At 33.5% G+C, this 22,946-nt stretch overlaps 1 protein-coding gene across 2 annotated transcripts in view; it reads left to right on the forward strand.

Annotated features, from left to right (window-relative positions):
• The window catches only part of GRID2 (glutamate ionotropic receptor delta type subunit 2), a 1,896,723-nt gene that overhangs the window by 1,137,230 nt on the left and 736,547 nt on the right, over window positions 1–22,946 (forward strand). For both annotated transcript variants that reach the window (XM_051967540.1, XM_051967541.1), the window contains exon 7: window positions 2,269–2,430. In XM_051967540.1, coding sequence (XP_051823500.1) covers window positions 2,269–2,430 — 162 coding nt within the window. The remainder of the gene's footprint in view (window positions 1–2,268; window positions 2,431–22,946) is intronic.

Genomic DNA, 22,946 nt, shown 5'->3' on the forward strand with positions numbered 1-22,946 from the left:
ATAATGAACATTTTTAAAGTACTTAAAGCATTATACACTGGGATACAAAGACAAAAATAAAACAGTTCACATCCTCAAGAAACATATTCTATGGAAAGAAAAAATAGGCACACATTTAAGGAATAAATGAGTCAGGATTGGCAATAGAAGCTTAGGAGGATGAGGAAAGACCTCATATAGAAGCTAATGAAAGCTGAACTTTGAAAAACATTTCAAAGAGGCATGGAATGGAGTTCATTCCAAGTATGAGATAGTGCTTGAGTAAAGACAGACAAAAGAGGGAATATCACATGAGGAAGCTTCACTTCAAAGTGTTCTCTCTATCCTGTGAATTTAAGCAGATCATTTGTCTAGAATCTTGTATTAAAAAAAGACTTCATTTTTTTTAACTTTTCATGTCTTTCTACATATTGGTCCCCTTCAATACTAGAATTTAAGTTTCTTAGCATCAGGGGGATTGTTTAGTCTTTTTTGACATATATTTGTCATTATATGCTCCTATCACATTGCTTGGAATATACTAGATGTTAAATAATGCTTGCTTAATTGATTTGAGTTTAATGGGTAAGATATTATCCAAAAAACTGGAAAGTGGTAAAAGAAAGATTTAGAGGAATGTGAATTATCTATGAAGTATTTTACTTTGTATGATTATGGGCAAATGGTATATTTAATGATGGCTGGCCTTTGTTCATTTAAGATCCAGTACAGGGTCATTGATCTGACACTAAATTAATTTTTATTCATCTGAGAGAATTATTTCAAATGCTTTCTAGCTCTGATATTAACATACCTGGTAGGTCTTAGGAAAAAAATGTAATTTTAATAAAGCGAAACCTTTGCTTCTCTAATCTCAGATGACTGATTTTATCTTAGTGACCTTATTGTATTAGCTTTCTGGAAGCGCCTTTGTCAATTATGAATTGGGGAAAATGAATAAATTAGTCAGATTTTTCAGATTCATTCTCTGTAAAACAAGTTATGGAATAAGGAGCTAGTCTCTTTATAGTTATATTGGGAAGTTAATCTTAATACTTCTAATATAAGAGTTGATCTTATGTTTCAAAATGGATGGTTGTTAGGCTCTGTCTAGATAAAGAAGGAAAGTTCATTTGTCAAATTCTGAACCAAAACTGCTATACAAAGATTAGAGTGCTCAACAAATATAAGGAATTGAAGATGTATTATTAATGAATGGTAAGAGATGTCACAATGCACTGCACATGTCACCTATACAGCCCTAAAAATTTAGAAGTATGCTTTTGCACATGAAATAGCACTAAATCACACTGGTTCTGCAGATGCAGCCTTATTCAGAGCAGGGGGTAAAACCACACCAATATTCTGCTACCAACTTGGTAAGAACAATCCATGTATTTGCTTTGTTATGTTCTATAAGAGCATCGATAAGTAAATCTTCTAGTGAATATGAAAAAATAAAAAATAAATTACTTCAGGGCAATCCATTTTCTTGGCTACACTAATCTTCATTTTTTATTTTGTTTTAGGTTTTTCTTTTTGTTTGGGGGCCTAATGATCTAAGTATTTTTTCTTTCTTTCTGGAATTGGATGCCTGCTATTTCTAGAGTTTCCAAGTAGTTTATAATATATTTTGAAAAGGATAACTTTTCTGTAACTAGTTTATAGTCCTTGGTAGTAATTCAGGTTAAAAACTCAATAGAAATTGGTTCAAATAAATATCTATTTCATATAGAAGAATAAAAATCTATTATTGTTCAATCAGTTGACATAGTATGTTACTTGAAAAGTGTTTTTTTCCAATTCTGTTTTAATCTATAAGTCATGTTTTTCTTTCTTTACCATAAACAAGACCATACACACAGATCTATTCCCTATATTTATGTCATATGCAAAAGTATGCTTCTTCTATATATCTGAAATCCAAATACCATCTAAATTTGAATTTCTTAGAAAATGAATTTTTGAAACACTTAGATTGCAATATTTTCAGGAAGTAATGCCTTTCTGAAGTCTGATATTGAACACTTCCTTTTCTCCCCTTCCACATTTTATTACACAAATAAATAGGTAGGTACACAAACTGAAGCATAAAATCAAATAAAAGCTAATTTTCAATCACTACACTGATTTTTAAAAATCCAACCAAAAGAAGGATTTTGCTTCTTTAACCAAATAAATCATTAAGTTGAGCTATAGGACATACTCTAAGGCTCTGAATTCTCCATAGGTCTAAGGACAAGTAAATATCATCAAGTTTAATGAACAATGTGTAATTATTTTTTTCAGATCTCAAACCTTTACATATATGATACGGTGCTTTTGCTTGCCAATGCTTTTCACAAGAAGTTAGAAGACCGGAAGTGGCATAGCATGGCAAGTTTGACATGTATCAGGAAGAACTCTAAGCCCTGGCAAGGAGGGCGGTCCATGCTGGATACCATCAAAAAGGTACCTTCACAATAACATTCAATTCTGGTTAGCTTCCGCACTACCAACAATAAATTAGCAAAGGATAAATCAAAGGGATAATATCCTTATTAATGGTATTATTGGTCTAAAGCAAAAGGCTTTAGTGTGATACATACATTTAACTTTTGGGGGGAAGTTTTACTAGGATACCACATTCATACTCAACAAGCAATTTTAGTTTAACTTGATTGATTTATTTGTCATGTAGTTACTATATCCAAGACACTGCAGTAGATACTGAAGAACATCTGAATATAAATATCATATGATCTGTATCCTCAAAGTGTTTTCAATTTAATTAAAAAAAAACATTCAATTAAAGATTGAAGTTTCATAGATGAGATAAACAGTATTTAAGGATGTAAGAAAATTTTTATTTTATCTTGTGCTTTCTAAGGAAAACAAAGTAATTACACCTATTTATCAGTTTATTATTGTTCAGTCTTTTCAGTCATGTTTGACTTTTTGTGACTCCATTTGGGGATTTCTTGGCAAAAAAAAAAACAAAAAACTGGAATAGTTTACTATTTATTTCTCCAGTTTTATAGATGAGGAAACTGAGGTAAACAGGGCAAAATTATTTGCCCAGAATCATACAGCTAGTGTCTGAAACTAGTTTTAAGCTCAGGAAGAAGAGTCTTTCTAACTTCAAGCCCAGTAGTACTCTTATGCCCTGTATCACCTAGCTGCTCTTTGATTAACAAGAGAAGGGTTCTAAACAGAATTCATGGAATTCAAATAAATTACTTTTGATTAGTATATTTGAATAGAGTATATTATTCAATGATTCAAGTATTTTATTTTATGTTTTAAAAACATTCTGAGAAATCTATAGTAATAGTATTAAATTCAAATAGCAATGGGAGCCACTAATTCCTACATAAAAATTACTGTGGGTCTCATATTGACTTAGTTTCAAAATATAATGTTGTTAATATTTTATTATATTTTTATTTATTTTGTTAAACACCATTTGAAATTTTTAACATCCATTTTTAAAATTTTGGTTCTAATTTATCTTCTGCCTTTCTGCTCCTCCTTCACTCCTTGAGAAAGGCAGAAAACATGATATTGATTTATATGTAAAGTCATGGAAAGCATATTTTTATTAGCTATGTTGCAAAAGAAATCCTCCTGCTACAAATACATATACACTCAAACATGCACACATACAATAAGAAAAAGTGGGAAAAATATGATTTAATCTATATTCAGATTTACCAGTTATTTCTCTAGAGATAGATAGAAATAGGCAACCTGGAGTTAATATAGCAGTCACCTTTGATTAACTATCAAGTTTAGATCCCTATGTAGACATTTTCGCACAGATTAATTACCCTGTAGCAGCATATGAACAAATTGCTTCTGCTGCTATCAAAGCATGGAGTACCTCCAAAGAAGAAAAGATAGAGGGAAATCCTTCACGAAAATGGCCCAAAGTCCAAATGAACCCTTTGCTGATTTCATGGGACATCTGCAGACAACTGTCATATGAACTATTGGTGAAAATATAACAACAGAAATTATGATAAGACAACTTGCTAAAGAAAAAGCTAATGAAGTTTGTAGAAGAATTAGACTAGGATACTCCTTTAGATGAGATCATAAGATGCTGTGCCACACAGGGTGCAAATGCCTTTTATATCCAGGTATGAAGCAGAATTCTCAAGATCTGAATATGGGAGGGTCCCTTTTGGCAAGGGACTTCCAGAGATTCTTGTCAATGCTTTTGATGTGGTAAAGTAGGGCATCTAAAAATTCAGTGTTGGTAGAAAAGATACAGTGGGAGAACAGAACCCAAAATCCCATGTCCAAAAAGCAACAGAGGCTTCCATTGGGTATCAGAATGTAGAATGACTCTGGGAAATGGGAAGCGGGGCCCAGCTCCAGGGCCCCAGGCAAAAAACACTTGGGGCATGATGGCAGCCAATATTACACCCAGAGAGTTTTTAGTAGTTTGGGACTCCGGCATAGTTAATCATCTGAGAAACAATCTGATGGGAGAAAGGGAATTACATGACTAATCATTCAAGAAGAAATCTGATGGGGGAAAGAGATTATAATTGGGGGAATGGAGTTATATGCAGCTGGGATTACAGAAATATACTCTGGAGAGATGAAATCTGACCCTGTATAGCCTATGGATCTTTTGCCTCCAGGCACAGTAGGCTTGAGCATTTCACCTCATAAGAGTGCTTATGAAACAGTATCCATCCATACACTGATGTGGGAAACTGGGGAATGTGTAGCTATATCCCAGTCACTAATACAGGTAGACAATGTCTGACTTATCAACCAGGAGAAGTAGTAGCATCAGATTTACTGATTCAGACTCCGAACAGACAATTTGGTGATATTTACCCAAATTTTGACTCTCATCAACAGATTCCAGGAATATTCTGAAATGCAACTGTTACAGCTGATTGCCCTATGTTCACTATCTATGTAAATGGCATACCATTGAAAAGTTGGTAGACATAGGTGCAGATCATACAGTCATTAGAAGTGACAGTTGGCCCAGTCATTTGCCAAAGATTAAGGCAGACACCTATATGTCTGGCATAGGAGGATCAATAGCAGCTAAAGTTAGTGCTACCCCTTTGAGATAGATATTTGAAGGTAAAATGGGAGTTTTTATTCCTTTTGTAATTGAAAAAAATCCCTATCAATCTATGATAAGAGACATCGTAGAGCAGTTAGTATTACAAATGAGTACTTTGGCTTAAAAAGCAGGGCTGCTATTGAAGGCCTGCCTGCACTCTCACTTATTCCCATTCAATGGAAAACTGATACACCTGTGTGGGTAGAATAGTGGCCCTTAGCAAGTGAAAAAAATTCAGGCCTTATTAGATATAGTACAAGAGCAACTTGACTAAGGACACTTATAATCTTTTCTAAATCCTTGGAATTCCCCTGTATTTTTTGTAAAAAAGAAATCTGGAAAGTAGAGAATGTTGACTGATTCAAGAAAAGTAAATAAACAGATGGAAACTATGGGAACTCTTCAGCCTAGGCTTCCATCTTCTACTCAGTTGCCCGAAGAATGGCCTCTTTGGATTACAGATATTAAGGACTGTTTCTATTCCATCCCTCTGGATAAGGAGGCTCTGAGCCAGCATTAATTTAGCTGAACCTTATAAAAGATATCAATGGACAGTTTTGCAGCAGGGATTGAAACATAACCCTACTATGTGTCAAATGTATGTTGCTTCTGCTCTTACTCCAGCAAGAAAAGCATTTCCAAAAGTTATGCTGTTACATTACATGGATCAGGGATTGTCAAGCTTTTTTTTAATAGGAGGCCAGTTCACCATCCCTCAGACTGTTGAAGGGCCAGACTGTAGTAAAAACAAAAACTTTGTTTTGTGGGCCTTTAAATAAAGAAACTTCGTAGCCCTGGGTGAGGGGGATAAATGTCTTCAGCTGCTGCATCTGGCCTGTGGGCTATAGTTTGAGGACCCCTGACATGGATGATATATTGGGGTGTGCAAATGTTAGAAGCATGTCTACAAAAAAAATCATAGAAACACTAAGGAACTACAAATTGCATGTAGCTCTAGAAAAAATTCAAGGACACATTCCTTTTCATTATTTAAGATATGAAGTATATCCTAAGGTGCTTACAATACAAAAATTTTCTTTAAGAACAGAGAAGTTGAACACTGTAAATTACTTTCAGAAACTGATAGGAGATATCCAATGGATGTATCCATGTTGGGCTTAACTACCTATCAATTGCAATCATTATATGACATTTTAAGGGGAGACAGTGCTTTAAACTCACCATGCCAGCTTACAGCTCAAGAGTCTTTGAGAGAAGTTGAACTGGATTTATGCAATGTAGTTGAAAGAGTTACTCAAAAACCTTGGAAATATCAGTTTTTGCTACAAAAGAGGCACCCACAGCAGTCCTTCATCAAGGAGATAGTGTGATAGAATAGGTGAACCTCCCAGCACAACTAGAACAAAGCCTTATTCCTTACCCAGTGCTTGTGGCTAGAATTTTATTAAAGGCCATTAACCAAGCAGTACAATTATCTAGGATAAGACCAGACAAGATATACACATTTTATACCAATGCACAAATTAATATACTGTGAAACCATCCCAGAGTGACAAATTTTATTGGCCATAGCTCCAAATTTTATACACAGGTCTCCATTAAAGATAAGCAGACTATTACATAATTGGCAATGAATTTTTGAGAAAAGATTTCTAAGGTTTCTCTTACAGGTTTCTCTTTACAGATGCATCCAAACATGACATTTGTGCCATATGCTCTCATGACTTAACTATAAAGAGTAGTCAAAACTCCTTTTCAGTCCACTTAGCAGAATGAATTGTATGCCATCATGCTATCTCTTATTTATTATCCAGGAGATATAAATATAATATCTGATTCAGCTTATTCAGTAGTGTGGTACAAAGAATTGCCACAGCCCAAATAAAATTTGTAACTCTCAATATATATCCGCTCTTTAAGGAACTTCAAGAGCAAGTGAAAAAGCATCCGGGTATGATTTATATCTTGCATGTCTACTCTCATAGTGGACTTTCAGATCCTATTTTTATGGAAATTCAAAGGCAGATAGACTTCTTAGCATGGTAGCCAATACTTGTTTATTTCAGGCAGCCCAAGAATCTCATTCGAAATATCATCTGGCTGCTCAAGCTTTATTTTGCAATTTGGGATAACAAAAGAAGAAGCTAGGAGCATAGTAAAAGCCTGTACAGCTTGCTTTCCTTTCCATGCTCCTGTGCTTCCTCCAGGGAAAAACCCTCATTGTTTGAGACTCAATGAAATTTGCCAAATAGATGTAACCCATTATAAATCTTTTGGTCATCTGTCTTTTATCCATGTTGTAGTAGACACCTTTTCAGGATTTACTTTTGCAATACCAACAGCATAAGAGACAGGGTGCTTACGTTGGGTACTTTGTTTCAAGTATACTTTTCCAGATTCTGGCCCTCTAAAGTATCAGATGGGAAAGGAGTTTAGCTTTGGATGTAGAACTTGAAGTTCCATTTCCTTCCAAAATGCAGTGATTAAAAATTTAGCTCAACTCTGACCATATTCCCTAGACGAACATTTAACAGAGCAGAAATATACTTCCAGCCTAGTACACCATCTCTCTGAAGAGAGGCATCCAGCCTCAACCTCCTGTTTTCCTTGTTGTAGAAATGAAAGCCTCCCTTGGAAAAGAATTGAAGAACAAGATGCTAGAGATGTCAATTCTGCTTACACTGGAGGCAGGCTATGGCAGGCCCCTCTCCTTACCTGGGCCTCTCCACTTATGTGGGATCATGCCTCTTTGTTCCTCTACCAAAACATATGCAATAAATGTTAAAGTCATTTTACAGCAGTTAATAGAAAAAAGTTTTCATGAATCATTTATTTTTTTTTAAATTTTTATTTAATAATTACTTTATATTGACAGAATCCATGCCAGGGTAATTTTTTTTACAACATTATCCCTTGCACTCATTTCTGTTCCGATTTTTCCCCTCCCTCCCTCCACCCCCTCCCCTAGATGGCAAGTAGTCCTATATATGTTGGATATGTTGCAGTATATCCTAGATACAATATATGTTTGCAGAACCGAACAGTTCTCTTGTTGCACAGGGAGAATTGGATTCAGAAGGTATAAATAACCCGGGAAGAAAAACAAAAATGCAGATAGTTCCCATTCGTTTCCCAGTGTTCTTTCTTTGGGTGTAGCTGCTTCTGTCCGTCATTTATCAATTGAAACTCAGGTCTCTTTGTCAAAGAAATCCACTTCCATCAAAATATGTCCTCATACAATATTGTTGTCGAAGTGTTTAATGATCTCCTAGTTCTGCTCATTTCACTTAGCATCAGTTCATGTAAGTCTCGCCAGTCCTCTCTGTATTCATCCTGCTGGTCATTTCTTACAGAACAATAATATGAATCATTTATAAAATATGATCTTATGCAAAGGTTTTATGGTATGTCATTACATCAGAAGGTAAACTCAAGGGCAAGGGATATTTTATTTTTCACTTTTTATTCTTAGTACCAGTGAAGTATTGTAATGTGGTGGATAAAGAACAGACTTGAGTTCAAGCCCTTCCTCTGACACATGCTCTCTGTGAGTCATCAAGGGCTCTCCATAATGAGCTAAGATAAATTGAGGAATAGCTGTCAATATGCTTTGGTAAAGGTAATTTCCTCACAGGTACTTTGGGATAACAATAAAATCTAGGATCAAAACCCTTTCCTCTCTTTTCCTTTCTGACATTTTAATACCTTATATGAAGTAAAAATTTAATTGATGTTTGCTGAGTTGAATCTCATCAGATGGAATTTGACACATTCACTATCCTACATACTGTGTTATTGTTCTATGCTAAATCTGCAGGGCACACTTTTCTAATGTAGGATCCTCTGCTGGCAACTCCATTTTCAGCTGGAGATTTTAGCTCCTTAGTGCCTACCCAAAGGATATATAAATGCTCTGCAGTTTATTATACTCTTTGACATGTCATATTCCTTGATCATTTTGCTATGCTTTCCACTGCTTTTTGACTTTAAAATGGAATTATTTTTTAAAAAAGTAAAAAGAAATATTTTTATACCTTTGCACACAAGAACCAATTGTGAACATTATATTTGAAATTGCATTTTCTCCCCAAAATAAACAAACAATAAAAGATGCCCAGTGAAATGAAACATGAAGATATTGAAAAAGTTTAGCAAAATCTAAGTTTTGTAGAAAGGAAACTAGGTGATACAGTAGAGAGAAGTTAGTAAAATTCATCTCCATAAGTTCAAATCTAGTCAAATATTTACTAGTATGTGACTCTGGGCAAGTCACTTAACCCTGCTTGCTTCATTTTCCTCATCTATAAAATGAGTTGGAGAAAGAAATAGCAAACCACTTCAACATATTTTTTCTGAGAAACCCCCAAATAGAGTAAAAAAGTGTCAAACATGATTGAAAAAGTGCTGAACAGCAACAACAAATGTTGATGAAATAGTAAAAATGAGAACTACCAAACATTAAAAGGGGAAAAGAAGCATTTAAAATGAATAATCTGGCCAGGGTTCTTTTCCTGACACCAATGAGCACCAAGTAGAATATTACTCAAGTGCAAAAAAACTTCTGTCAATCCAAATCCAAATGTTGCCAAAAACTTTGAGCTATATTTACATAGAAAGCTGGCAGGTGTGAATCTGGGAGAGGTTGTACAACACTATTCTTCTCTGCCAATTTATTAATTCATGGTTTGGCTAGTCTGCAGAAGCTTGTTTAGACTCATGGTTTGGAAGCTTCCTTTACAAAGACAAAACAGCAGTTTGAGAGGTTGCTAGGGTAACCGATAAATGTGAGTGGGAAGGAAAACAGGAAACAGTATACAGGTATGAGACAATTGAATACATGGGATTTTGCTGTTAACACATTCATACTACAGTGATCTGTGACCTTATGGCTCTTTAGTTCACAAAGCTTTCATACCTTCTCATTTTTCCTATATAATTCTCATCTTTTTATCTGTAGAAGATCTGTCTAACCTGATGGTAGATTTTCTCTATGTGAGTGCAAATATTTCAGGATTAACATTGAAATAATTTGGCTGATTACATGTGTTTTCTCCCACTTTCCTTATTCACCTGGCATAGGTTCACAAAATCATGTATCAAGAGCTAGAAGGGATCTTAAAAGTCATCTAATATAAACTTCATTTCATTCATGAGGAAACAAAAGCACAGAGGGGTTAAATGTCTTGCTTAGGATCATACAGGTTGTAAAAATCAGAGGAAGTATTTTAACTCGGTTGTTGTGACTCAAGATAAAACATTTTACTATACTTTATACCCTTAATTCTTATTTATTGTTCCAAACCTAGTAACTATCAATAAAACAGTTTTAACATTCTGAAACAAAAATAAAAACATCATCTTACATGAAGATATAAATCCTATCTTTACAGTTTGTATATTAACTTCTTTTTGTTAAAGTGTCAATAATATTGTTTGTTACTATAACAAAGTAAATTGCCTCCCTTGTAACAAGAGGAGAAAAAAAAGAAAATCAGTTTAAAAAAATGACAATGTATGACAAATTTCCAGTCCATCAACTCCCTATTGAGGGGAGGGATATATGTTTCATCATCTGCTATGAACAAGAATGATCAATAGAATCCATTTGACTGTTTTTCAGTGTTGTTTTAATTTATATTGTTCCAGTGCAGCACTTAGTACAATGTCAGGCACATGCTAGGTGTTTATAAATATTTAATGATTTGATTCCTAGATTGAATATATCATACTTTTCATTCTGTTTGCTTCACTCTGTATAAGTTAATCACAATTTTTTCATGTTTGTATAAATTCTTTATTTTTTTAACTTCCTAGAGCAAAATAATACTTTATTATATTTGTATGCTATTATTTGTATAGAGAATACCCAATCTATTGGCAACCATTTTATTTCCATTTTTTTATTATCAAAAGAAGTATTATTGTTAATATTTGCTACATGCAGAAATTTTCGATGATCTCTTTTAGGATATGTGCACATGAGTCCACTAAGTCAAAAGTATGAAAAATTCAGTGATTTTTTTTCCTTCAATGGTTGGACCAATCAATAATTCTACCAACTGAAGTATTAGGCATTTCTCCAACATAAATTATTTCAATTTTATATCATCTTTGTAAATTTGATAGCTATCTGGAAAAAACTCAAAAATTTTTTAAATTTTGTATTTGTCTTATTTTTAGTGATTTGGACCCATCTTCCAAATGATTATTGATAATTTGTGTTCTTTCATAATTTGTCTTTTGGTGAACAGTTTTAGATCTTTTGTGTTTGTGTCAGTTCCTTAATTCACTTATGCTATTAAAATTTTAAATTGTACTAATACTTTGGAAACATATATATTATATAACAACCAGGATTTTATCAGATAAGATTGATAAAAGTTTGTTGTTTTCTTTGCAACAGATAATGTATCTTATTCTAGTTACATGGATTTTGTTTCTTCAAAAATTTTCTACTCTTTCCTAACCAAAATTATCTATTTCCTTTCTCTCTATAACTTTTTTTGTGTGTTAAACTTTCCTAAAGCCACACATTTAAAAGCTATCCCATTCTAATGCTTAGTTTTGTATTATTTTGGTTTAACAATGGGGCCTTATATATTTAATTTAGTTATCTATTTAGAACTTATTTTGATATGTGATATAAGATAATCTAAAACTCATTTCTGCTGTTCTACTCTCTAGTTTTCCCAGCAAGTCAATCTATAAACATTAATTAAGTACTTGCTGCCCCAAAGTCAATCCCTACCCACAAGGAGATCACAAGGAATAGACAAGCAAACAAATGTAAATTAAAAAGATATATACCAAGATAAATAGGAAAAAAAATAGAGGGAAAGGATTTGAGTCAAAAAGACTTAGGAAAGTCTTACTGTAGTAGATGAGCTTTTAATTAATAGTTAAATCAAGCCTGAGAAGACAGTAGATGGAAGTGAGGAAAGAAAGTATTACAGATATGGAGAACAACCAGAGAAAATTCCTGAAGCCCATAGATGGAATGTCTAATTTATGGAACAGCCAGGAGATCAATTGTCACTGGATTAAAGAATACAAGATGTATAATATATACGAAGATGGGAAATGTAAGGAGGTAGCTTTAAAAGACAAACAGATAATTTTTTATTTGTTCCTTGGAGAGAGCTCCTGGAAGGATCTATAAGAGTTGATTGAGTGGTAGTGGCTGGGGTTATATGGTTGGACTTGCACATTAGGGGAAAAAAACACACTTCTGTGGTTGAATAAGGAATGAATTGACGTGTGGGGAGACTTGAGACAGTAAGACACATAAATAGACATTTACAATAGAACAAGCATAAGGTGATGAAGGTCTGGGTCGGGGTGATGTCAGAGAAATGGAAAAGACCACAAAGGTGAAAGTGACAGGCCTTGGCAACCAGTTGGATATAGGGTATATAGGATATATACCCTATTGGATATAGGGATATAGGGATTGAAAGATAGTAAAAAAATTGACAATGAATCAAGATTTTGAACCTGAGAGTTAGGAAAATGGCTTATTTTTCTACAATAACAGAGAAAATAAAATATTGGGAGAGTTTCAGCCTGGTGAAAATTAGTTCAGTTTTGGATACATTAAGTTTAAAATGTTCTGGACTGAAAGGCAGGTGGAGTTCAGCAGACAAGTTAGGGCAGGAGAGATAGATTTGAGAATCAATAGCATAGACACTAATTAAATAATTAGTAAAAACAATTGAAATCACGTTATGGATTTTATGTGAACACCAAGTGAAGCAGTATAGAGGAAGAAAAAGAGAGTCTGGGCCAGAACCCTGTGAGACGTCTATGGTTAAAGGTTATTATCTGAAAGACAATCCAGTAAAGGAAGGTGAGAAGGATTGGTATAAAGAGAACTAGGAGACAGTGATGTCCTGAAAATTTAGGGAGAAAAGAATATCAAGAAGAGGGTCATCAAAAATGTCAAAGGTTACAGAGAAGTCATGGCACATGAATATTGAGAAGTAGTTATTGAATTTAGCAATCAAATACTCATTTAATTTCCTCACAGGTAGAAGTCACATTATTTGATTTTTGAAGGCAGCCAGAATTTTTTTTTAAATAACTTTTTATTGATAGAACTCATGCCAGGGTAATTTTTTACAATGTTATCCCTTGCATTCACTTCTGTTCTGATTTTTCCCCTCCCTCTCTCCACCCCCTCCCCCAGATGGCAAGCAATCCTTTTCATGTTGAATAGGTTACAGTATATCCTGGATACAATATATGTGTGCAGAACCAAACAGTTTTCTTGTTGCACACGGAGAATTGAATTCAGAAGGTATAAATAATCCGGGAAGAAAAACAAAAATGCAAGCAGTTTATATTCATCTCCCAGTGTTCTTTCTTTGGGTGTAGCTGCTTCTGCCCATCTTTGATCAATTGAAACTGAATTAGCTCTCTTTATCGAAGAGACCCACTTCCATCAGAATACATCCTCAAACAGTATCATTGTTGAGGTATATAATGATCTCCTGGTTCTGTTCATTTCACTTAGCATCAGTTCATCTAAGTCTCACCAGTCCTCTCTGTAATCATTCTGTTGGTTATTTCTTACAGAACAATAATATTCCATAACGTTCATATACCACAATTTACTCAACCATTCTCCAATTGATGGGCATCCATTCATTTTCCAGCTTCTAGCCACTACAAACAGGGCTGCCACAAATATTTTGGCACATACAGGTCCCTTTCCCTTCTTTAGTATCTCTTTGGGGTATAAGTCCAGTAGAAACACTGCTGGATCAAAGGGTATGCACAGTTTGCAACCAAAATTTTTAAGAAGCGGAAGTGAGGATGATGCATTTCAGATTTGGAAGATAGCCAATGCAAATGTTCAGAGTTAGAAAATGTAGTGCCCTGTGTGAGGATTATCAATTAAGTCAATTTATCCAGACAATTGACTAAATCAAATGGAGTAACAAATAATAAAACTGGAGAAGTTGATTGAAAAAAGATTGCAAAGGGCTTTAAATGCCATACAGAGTTTTTATTTGATCCTAAAGGTAATGGGGAACCACTGAGATTTTTAGAACAGAGAAATGGTATAGCCAAAAAATGATTTTGAAAAATCATTTTGTGGGGGAGCTAGACTAGAGTACCAGCCCTGAGGTCAGGGGGACAGGAGTTCAAATTTGGCCTTAGACACTAAACACTTCCTAGCTGTGTGACTCTAGGCAAGTAACTTATCCCCAATAACATTCATAGCACATCTTTGGATAGAAAAATATAATAAAAATGATAATGTTATATAAATTAATTTCCATAGATTTCTTTATCCAATACAGTTGCTAAGTACATTCTAGAAACCAAGAGTAAAATTCTTTAATTTTGTTTGGTCATTTTAACTGCTTAAACTTTGAAATTTCTCTCCATCAAAGATCTATGGATTCTATCAACCAGTAATTTGCCTTCTGTATACATTAAAACCCTAAGGCCAACTTTTTTGTATTATCTCTTCCACAAAGTCCTATTCTGATTTTTGGTATGGAGTTGGTTGTGGGTTCTTAAAGACTGTGCCACCAAAACATACATTTTATTTTCACAATTTCTAGCATGCTGGAAAAGATAAAGGTATGATCCTAAAATAGATTGGGTCTGTTTTCCAAAGAAAAATTTAATTTATGACAGAGAGACAGATTAGTCAGAATATGATTTTTATTTTGACCATAGCAACCCATGAAATGGTGGGGAAAAAAATCCCTCTGACTTATGCACCCCTCTGTCACATCTTTGTTGATTGTGACAACACAATGGGTAAGGGGATAAAGGGTACTGAGAATAAAAAATGTTATTAGACCATCAATGAAGTTAAATTTGACTTATCTATAAATAAGAGATATTTCTACAATAGCTAATGAAGATATTGTTAGGGAAGTTGAATTACATCCATGCTGACTTTCTTCCTCTAAACGAAACAAGAAAAAATCAAGGAATTATCACTTAGATGGAAAGAAAACTCGTAGATACTTGCTGGTTGTTGATTTAAAAAAAAATAGTATGACTCAGTAGAACAAAAATACCACATTATAAGCATTTTTGCAATATTACCTTTTATCCATCAATCAAAATCATTCAAGATACTTTGGAAGGCACAGAAACAAAACTATCTTCAGTTCAATAGCCCTCTGATAATAAATATGAGGTGATATATTAAACAGGTTTATACACACCCAAGGTTGTTAGAACATCAGTAATGGGATTTGTCATTATTATGAAGTAGATTTAGCATAATATCAAGGTTAAAGATGGATTTCTGTTAGAGGATGAGTTCCTCCAGATATTTCTTTTAGCAGAAAACATTGTGCACCCTGTAACATTGCATAATCTCTTGGAATTAGTTTGTAATCACCCAGGAATTTGGAATATGCATAAATACAAAGGAAAAAAAAAGATGAAGAATGTCTATTCCCACAATTTAAGCATACATTAAATGTACATTTTATAGACTTCGGTGTATAAAAAGTTGTATGACAGTATATATGTCTGGGATGAACAGTATAGACACAGGCACAAATAATTAGGTGCAGAAATAAATAGGAACAGTACATCAGATTGATTTGAAGAATCTGCAAAGCTTGGTATATAACTCAAAATTTTCATGAAAATAAAGGTGTTTTTTTTTTTTTTTTAAGTGCTAACATTTTACCAGTGTTGATATATGGAATCTGGATATAGAAAACTACTGCTACTGAAGAAATAAGGAAGAATTTTGACAAAGCGAGCAATAGAGTGGTAAATGGAAAGTGTGAACAGACTGCAATATACATGTAACCTTGAAAAACAGAAATAGGAAATGACATAGAGGAATTATAGGATAGACAGATTAATAAACTGGCCACATAACAAAAGTAAAAAATAACAGGTAGATATACATAATGTTCCACTGGTATCCTCAAGATGTTAGGAGAAAATGAAGAATATCTCCAACACATTGGGATTCCCAGTGGAAACTTTTGAGAGGACACTGAGAAGAGTCACATATGTTTGGCATCATTGGATAGACCACCAGGCCTGGAATTGGGAAGATTAAATTCAGATCTGTTCAGAAAAACTCACTACAAATATAGTAGGCTTTTAACTGCCTCAGTTTTCTCATCTGTAAAAGAAGGATAATAATAGCATTTTATTCTTGAGTTGTTATGATATCAAATTAGATATTTGCAATGCTTGGCACATAGTAGGCACTTTGTAAATGCTCTTTCTCTTATTTCTTCCCCACATTTCTATTCAAAATGTTTCCCTAAATGCTACATTAAAAATAATCTATCCTTACATTGCTTTCATAGAACTATATTTTCTTCCAATATTGACATTCTCTATTTGTGCAAAACTGTCCAAAACAAATAAATTTTTGAGGTCTGAATCTGCCATTTGTCCTTTCAGAACCTTAACTCTTTTGGAGAGAAATATGAGTTACTTACTCTATTACTTATTGTTATCTTCTTTGAGATCTCTATTTTCCATTATAATCCCAATTCAAATTTTCATCTTATACTTCTTTTTAATTTTTCTTATTTATCTTTTGATCCATTTTTGCATCTTGTTTCTTTGAGCTTCTCATTTCTTTCTTATTATGCTTCAGAATTTGGTATTTTGTATTCTTGTTACTGTAGATTCAAAATAACTTTATTTTGAAGCATGATATGTTGCTGTTGTTCAGTTATTCAGTCTGCCATGTCTGACCCTACCTGTCCTTCTGAATCAAACCCTGTCCATAGGGTTTTCTTTTGGCCATTTCCTTCACCATTGAAAAAAGACAAATAGAGATTAAATGACTTGCTATTTTCTTTTTTTGTTTCACAAATTCTATTTTTCTGGGAGTTGCTTTCTTTTTCCAGTTTATCAAATGTATATCTTAATGAGTCATATGCTTTTTCCATTTCATTAATTCTATTTTGTGTTGCCTTTTCCAACTCTTTTGTAAAGTTTTCATTTCCTTTCCCCATTTTTGTTCTAGCTCTCTTTTAAGATCCTTTTTAAATGGAGACTAGGTTATATCACCTTTTGGAGCTTCACCTGGAGAGAAACTGCCTTTAGTCTCCTCAGGGTTTGAAATCTTGTTCTTCTCTTTCACCATAAAAGCTTTCCACTGTTAGAATCCTCTTTACTTTTTTACTCATTTTTTAAAAGTTAAGTTAAAATCTGCCTTTAGGGAAGGAGAACAACCTCAGCTGCTGGGGCAGTGCTGATTCATTCCTGACTCTGGGTCTGCCATGTGGATTCAGCAATGTCATGAGGCTCTGTGCTGTCTGCCCTGGTATTTGTGGTCAGCTACCCAGGCCTCGCTATCTCTTTCCCACTTCTGATTGAAACAGACCTTCTCTAGTCCGCTTCCTCTTACAAACTCTCTGCCCGAAGAAGTCACACCACCACACTGAGATTGCTCTGCCCCAGGGCTGTGCTGGTGTTTGTGATTATCTATTTGTGCTTTGCTGCCTCTCTCCTGTTTCTGATTGAAACAGATCTTTTCTGGACTATTTCCTCATGTAAATTCTTTGCCCCGGGACTCTGAACTGTCTGCATTGGTGTTTATACTGGTTGCCCTGGCTGCCTCCCTCCCGTTTCCAATTGAAATATACCATTTTTTGGCGATCTTTGAAATTATCTTCTGCTGATAATTTGTTCACTCCCAATATTTATGGGTTCTGCCCATTCAGAGCTAATTCAGAGGATTGTATAAAAGGGGAGAGAGAAACATCTCTGCCGTCTTGGCTCTGCCCCCCAAAAGTCTCCATCTACAGTAATTTTAAATGAAATTTCTCTATCTCTTGTTGATGAGTTTTCTCAGTAATATGTAGAAATACTGATGACTTGAGAGGGTTTATTTTATATCCTGCAATTTTTCTAAAACTGAATTATTTCCAGTAGGTTTTTGAATGATTTTCTAGTATTCTCCAAGTATGTCATCAAATATCATCATATCATCTGCAAAGAGTGATAGTTTTATTTCCTCCTTGCCTATTGTAATTCTTTTATTTTTTTTCTTATTGCTAAAGCCAACATTTCTAGTACAATATTGAATAATAGTGGTGGTAATGGGCATACTTGTTTTATTCCTGATCTTTTTGGCAATGCATCTAGCTCTTCTCCATTACAAACATTGCTTGGTGTAGGTTTTAGATAGATACTGCTTATTATTTTAATGAAAGCTTCCTTTATCTCTATCAAGTGTTTTAATAGAAATGGATACGGTATTTTGTCAAAAACTTTGCTGCATCTGTTGAGATTACCATATCTTTTCTGTTGGTTTTGTTATTGATATGGTTGATTATGATGATATTTTTCCTTATATTGAACAAGCCCTGCGTTCCTGATATAAATCCCATTTGGTCATAGTATATTCTCCTATTGATAAGTTGCTATAATCTCTTTGCTAATATTTTATTTGAGTTTTTTTTGCATCACTATTCATTAGGGAGATTGACCCCTAATTTTATTTTTTTCTGTTTTGACCCTTCCTGGTTTAGGTATCAGTGCCATATTTGTGTCATAGAAGGAATCTGACAGTGCTCATGCTTTACCTATTTTTCCAAATAATTTACATAATTTTGGAATTAATTGTTCTTTAAATATTTGGTAGAATTCACTTGTGAATCCATGTGGCCCTGGAAATTTTTTCTTAGAGCATCATTAGTGACTTGTTCAATTTCTTTTTGCTAAAATGGGACTATTTAAACATTTTATTCTGTTAACTTGGGCAATATATATTTTTTGTAAATATTCACCCATTACAGTTAGATTGTCAGACTTGATACCATAGAGTTGGGCAAAATAGCTCCTAATTATTGCTTTAATTTCTTTTTCATTGATGGTAAATTCACCCCTTTCATTTTTGATTTGATTTGATTTCATTTGGTGATTTGTTTTTTTTTTCTTGATTTTTTTCTGATTAAATTAGCCAAAAGTTTATCTATTTTGTTTTTTTTTTTTTCAAAAAAACAACTCTTAGTTTTGTTTATTAGTTTAATAGCTTTCTTAGTTTCTATTTTATTAATCTCTCCTTTGAGTTTCAAATTTTCTATTTTGATATTTAATTGGGTTTTTTAATTCATTATTTTTCTAGTTTATATAATTGCATGCTTAATTCAATGATCTCTATTTTATTTATGTAGCTAATTAGAGATAGAACATGTCCCCTAAGAACTACTTTGACTGCATCTCATAGGTTTTGGTATATTGTGTCATAATTGTTATTCTCTTGGATGAAATTATGGATTATTTCTGTGATTTGTTTTTTGACCTTCTCATTTTTTATAATTAGATTTTTTAATTTCCAATTGGTTTTTAGTCTATTTTTCCCTGGCCCTTTATTGAATATAATTTTATTGCATTGTGGCCTGAAAAGGAATCATTTATATTTTCTGCCTTTTTGCATTTGATTAGGAGGTTTATATGCCCTAATTCATGATCAATTTTTGTGTAGGTGCCATGTACTGCAGATAAAAACATATGTTTCTGCTCTCCCTTCTATCCTGTCCCTCCCTTTTATTTTCCTTTTTCTCCTCCTCCCTGCTAAAGTAAAACAAACATTTCCTGAAATCTTTCTAAGATATCTTAAGGTGGAAAAGTGTTTCATTCTGAATGTTTGTGGGTTTTGTCACTCCAAAATTCATTTAGAGGCTTGATCTAGCATTAATTCTGAAGGAAATAGGAGAGGCAATGTCCTGTCTTCTCTCCACCATCTTGGTTCTGCCCCTCTCACCCTATATCATAGCCCTATTCAAATCCAAGCTAAAGAACCTCTATCTTCTATAGGAAGACTTTTCTAATTCCTAAAGTTCCTAGTGCACTTACTCATAAAATTAATTCTATTTTTTATGTATTCCTTATACACTTAATTGTGCATACATTGTCCTATCTAATAGAGTGTAAAACTTTTAAATTTGGGGTCTATTTTATTTTTTGTGTACATGCCCCAAAATTAGTCTTTTTTGCATGGTAAATAGTAGGGACTTAATAAATGTTTATTAATTGATTCAGTAACTCATTAGTGTAAATCATTTTTTTTTTTCAGGATGCTTGTTTGTTTGTTTTTGTTTCATTATAACTCTAATTACTCTTTTTATTTTATTTTTTTTTCCTTCTGCTTTGAGATTGGGCTAATAGTCTTTCTTGGACTTCTAGTCTTCTAGTTTTTAGCATTATATTAGGGCTAATATAGTGTTTTCTTTTGTCAAAACCTTCAGTGATGGATAGGATATAAATGTATCAGGTTGGTCACATGAAATATTCATAGTGACAGAATTAGAGTGGGATTTATATTTATTCCTTTCCTATGGCATGTAAGATAGGATATACTTTGTTAAATAATCTACCCTTTCTCACCTTCATACCCTCACATACATAAGCATATATTGAATTGTTCAATTTCTATCATATTATCAGATAAATTCCTCTCTTTCCTCTGACCTCTCCCCACCTCTTTGCTAACCAAATGGGATATCTGAATTACACATAAGCAAAACTCGAAATGAAAGATAGTCTATGGGGAAATGGGTCTTTTACAATATCATCTCTTGTTATTTAAGAAATCTTTACAGTGTGTGGAATTTTTTTCCAATTTATTTTTCTTGCAATATTACTATGGATTTGGCCTATTTCTTGCTTTTAGTCAGGTTTAGGTATTTACCTCTGCATACTTGCATTCTGACCACATGTGTTTAAAGTTTTTAAAATTAGTTATTTAAAAAATCATCATTGTTAATATGCTATGCTTTATTCAGATACCTTCTGTGTATTTCTTTTTGATATGTACACCTTGGTTCCCTCTTTCTGCCAGAAGAGAAATAGTTCAAAATTCCTTGAACTGTCTTAATAATAGTTTCACACTTCAGAAGGTAAAGGGACCAACACAAAATTTTATTCTGTCTGATTCTCACTTAAGAAAAAGAACTGGTTACTGAGATAGAAGTAATAGAAAATTTGGGAAGTGATCATTCCATCTTTGAATTTGTGACAGAGAAGGACAAGCATTGTAATTCCTCCATCTAAGAGTTATTTCAGTGTTGTCTAATCCAGAAGAAAATAAGCTTCTTGAAAAAGTTCTAATGAGTCTATACTATTTAAGACAAGCCCCAATGTAATGTCGAGGCTAGCCATCTCCAGATGGGTCTTAGTCTCAGCAGGATAGTCACTATGAGGATGGTCAGGAATAGAATCTAAAGTCTTTACTGTATCCTTCACAGTCTGTTCACTCTGACTGATTGTGTCCATAGTTTTCTCGGCCCTTAAATATCCTAATACAATTACTCATTACAACATACTGAGTATGTGTGACTTAGAGAACCATTATATCACCATACTAAGTATTAAGTGTATGTAAACTAGAGAACCATCATCTCATCAATCACACTGAGTTAACATTTTGTAAGTATCCTTGTTTCAAGCATACTTCAACAGAGTTCTGGTCCTCTACACCCCACTCCATTAAGAACTCTAGAATACTGAGAAAGGCATCACCAAAACTAAAGTAAAATAATAACTAGAAAAAAAGGATAAGAAGAGTAGCATTAGCAGGATGGCAGAATGAAATGGTTATGTGAATTTCCAAGGGTTACATATCTACTCAGTTTTTGAGGTTAGACTCATGAAACTGACTCTTCCTGATTTCAAGCCTAATGTTCCATTTACTGTACCAACTAGGCTCCCTATTATTTTTACTACTCCTATATTATTTACCTGATTCTACTTATTTAACTCTGCAAGCTCCATAAGCTCCACGTATTTTTCTGTGTAAACTTTTAAAAATACAAACTAGGGACCATGTCTCATTTCTTATTGGATTCCCAAGCAAAACTACTGTCTATATATGTTTCTATATGTATTCTCCTCAATATCATTATCTTGCCTCATGTCTTACCACTGGACTCTAGTGACTGGAAGAAAGAGTGAGACCAATGACTTTGTGCACCTCTACATCAGTTAAACCCCATTCTCCCACAAATCAAGACATCATCCTGATGATATCTTTGAGAATGAAGAATGAACAATAAGAACAACCAATAAATACTAGCTTTTACAAAAAGATATTTACTAATAACAAAATATTTTCCCTCTATTATTCAGAGGAGCCAGTGGAACCTGAGAAAAGTGGCATAAACTTAAATCATTTGATGCAAAACATTTGTTCTACCAAATTCACTTTTAATTTCAATCTTCCATAACTAATAAACATGTATTAAATGCCATTTATGTGTAAGGTACTGATGTAACCTCTGTGGACACAAAAAAGTAAAAGGCAGTTCTTGCCCTGAAGGATTCACAATGTAATGGAACCCAGATAAGTAATTGAAAACAACCTTTCATATGGTTGTTAATATTTTGCTATTCATATTTTGAGAACTGTTTGTAAATATCAATTAGCCACTTCTTTACGGAGGAATGACTCAATTTTTATATTTGTGCTAATTTCTATATATCTTGCATTTCAGATGTAAGATATTTTTGCCACAGATATTTGATACAAATTGCTTCCTAATTAATATTTCCCTTAACAAAATGATTTTAATCCTGCAAAAACATTCTAATTTCACACAAATCAGTATTGTCTGTATCAAGATCCCCCCTTCATTATTCTGTTTGAAAACAGAAGGTATCTCCAAATATTTATATTTAGGCCTCATATTTACATGAGACTTATTTTTGTATATGGATATAGAAATTGGTTTATTTTGGAGGGAGGCATCAATCCAATTTTCCTAGTAGTTGTTGAATTGGGAGAGCTTTCTCAAATAGTTTGTGTTCTTGGATTATTAAATATTGGATTGGTGACTTTAATTATTTCTTAATTATTATTAATTAATTAATTATTAATTAATCTGATCTTCATATCTATTTTTTAACCACTACCATATTTGTCATTGTGTTCTAAGTTTCCTTCTCCACTCTTCTGTTTTTGTCTTTTTTTTCAGTA

This window comes from Antechinus flavipes, chromosome 6 (genome assembly GCF_016432865.1).
Source record: "Antechinus flavipes isolate AdamAnt ecotype Samford, QLD, Australia chromosome 6, AdamAnt_v2, whole genome shotgun sequence".
Taxonomy (NCBI): domain Eukaryota; kingdom Metazoa; phylum Chordata; class Mammalia; order Dasyuromorphia; family Dasyuridae; genus Antechinus; species Antechinus flavipes.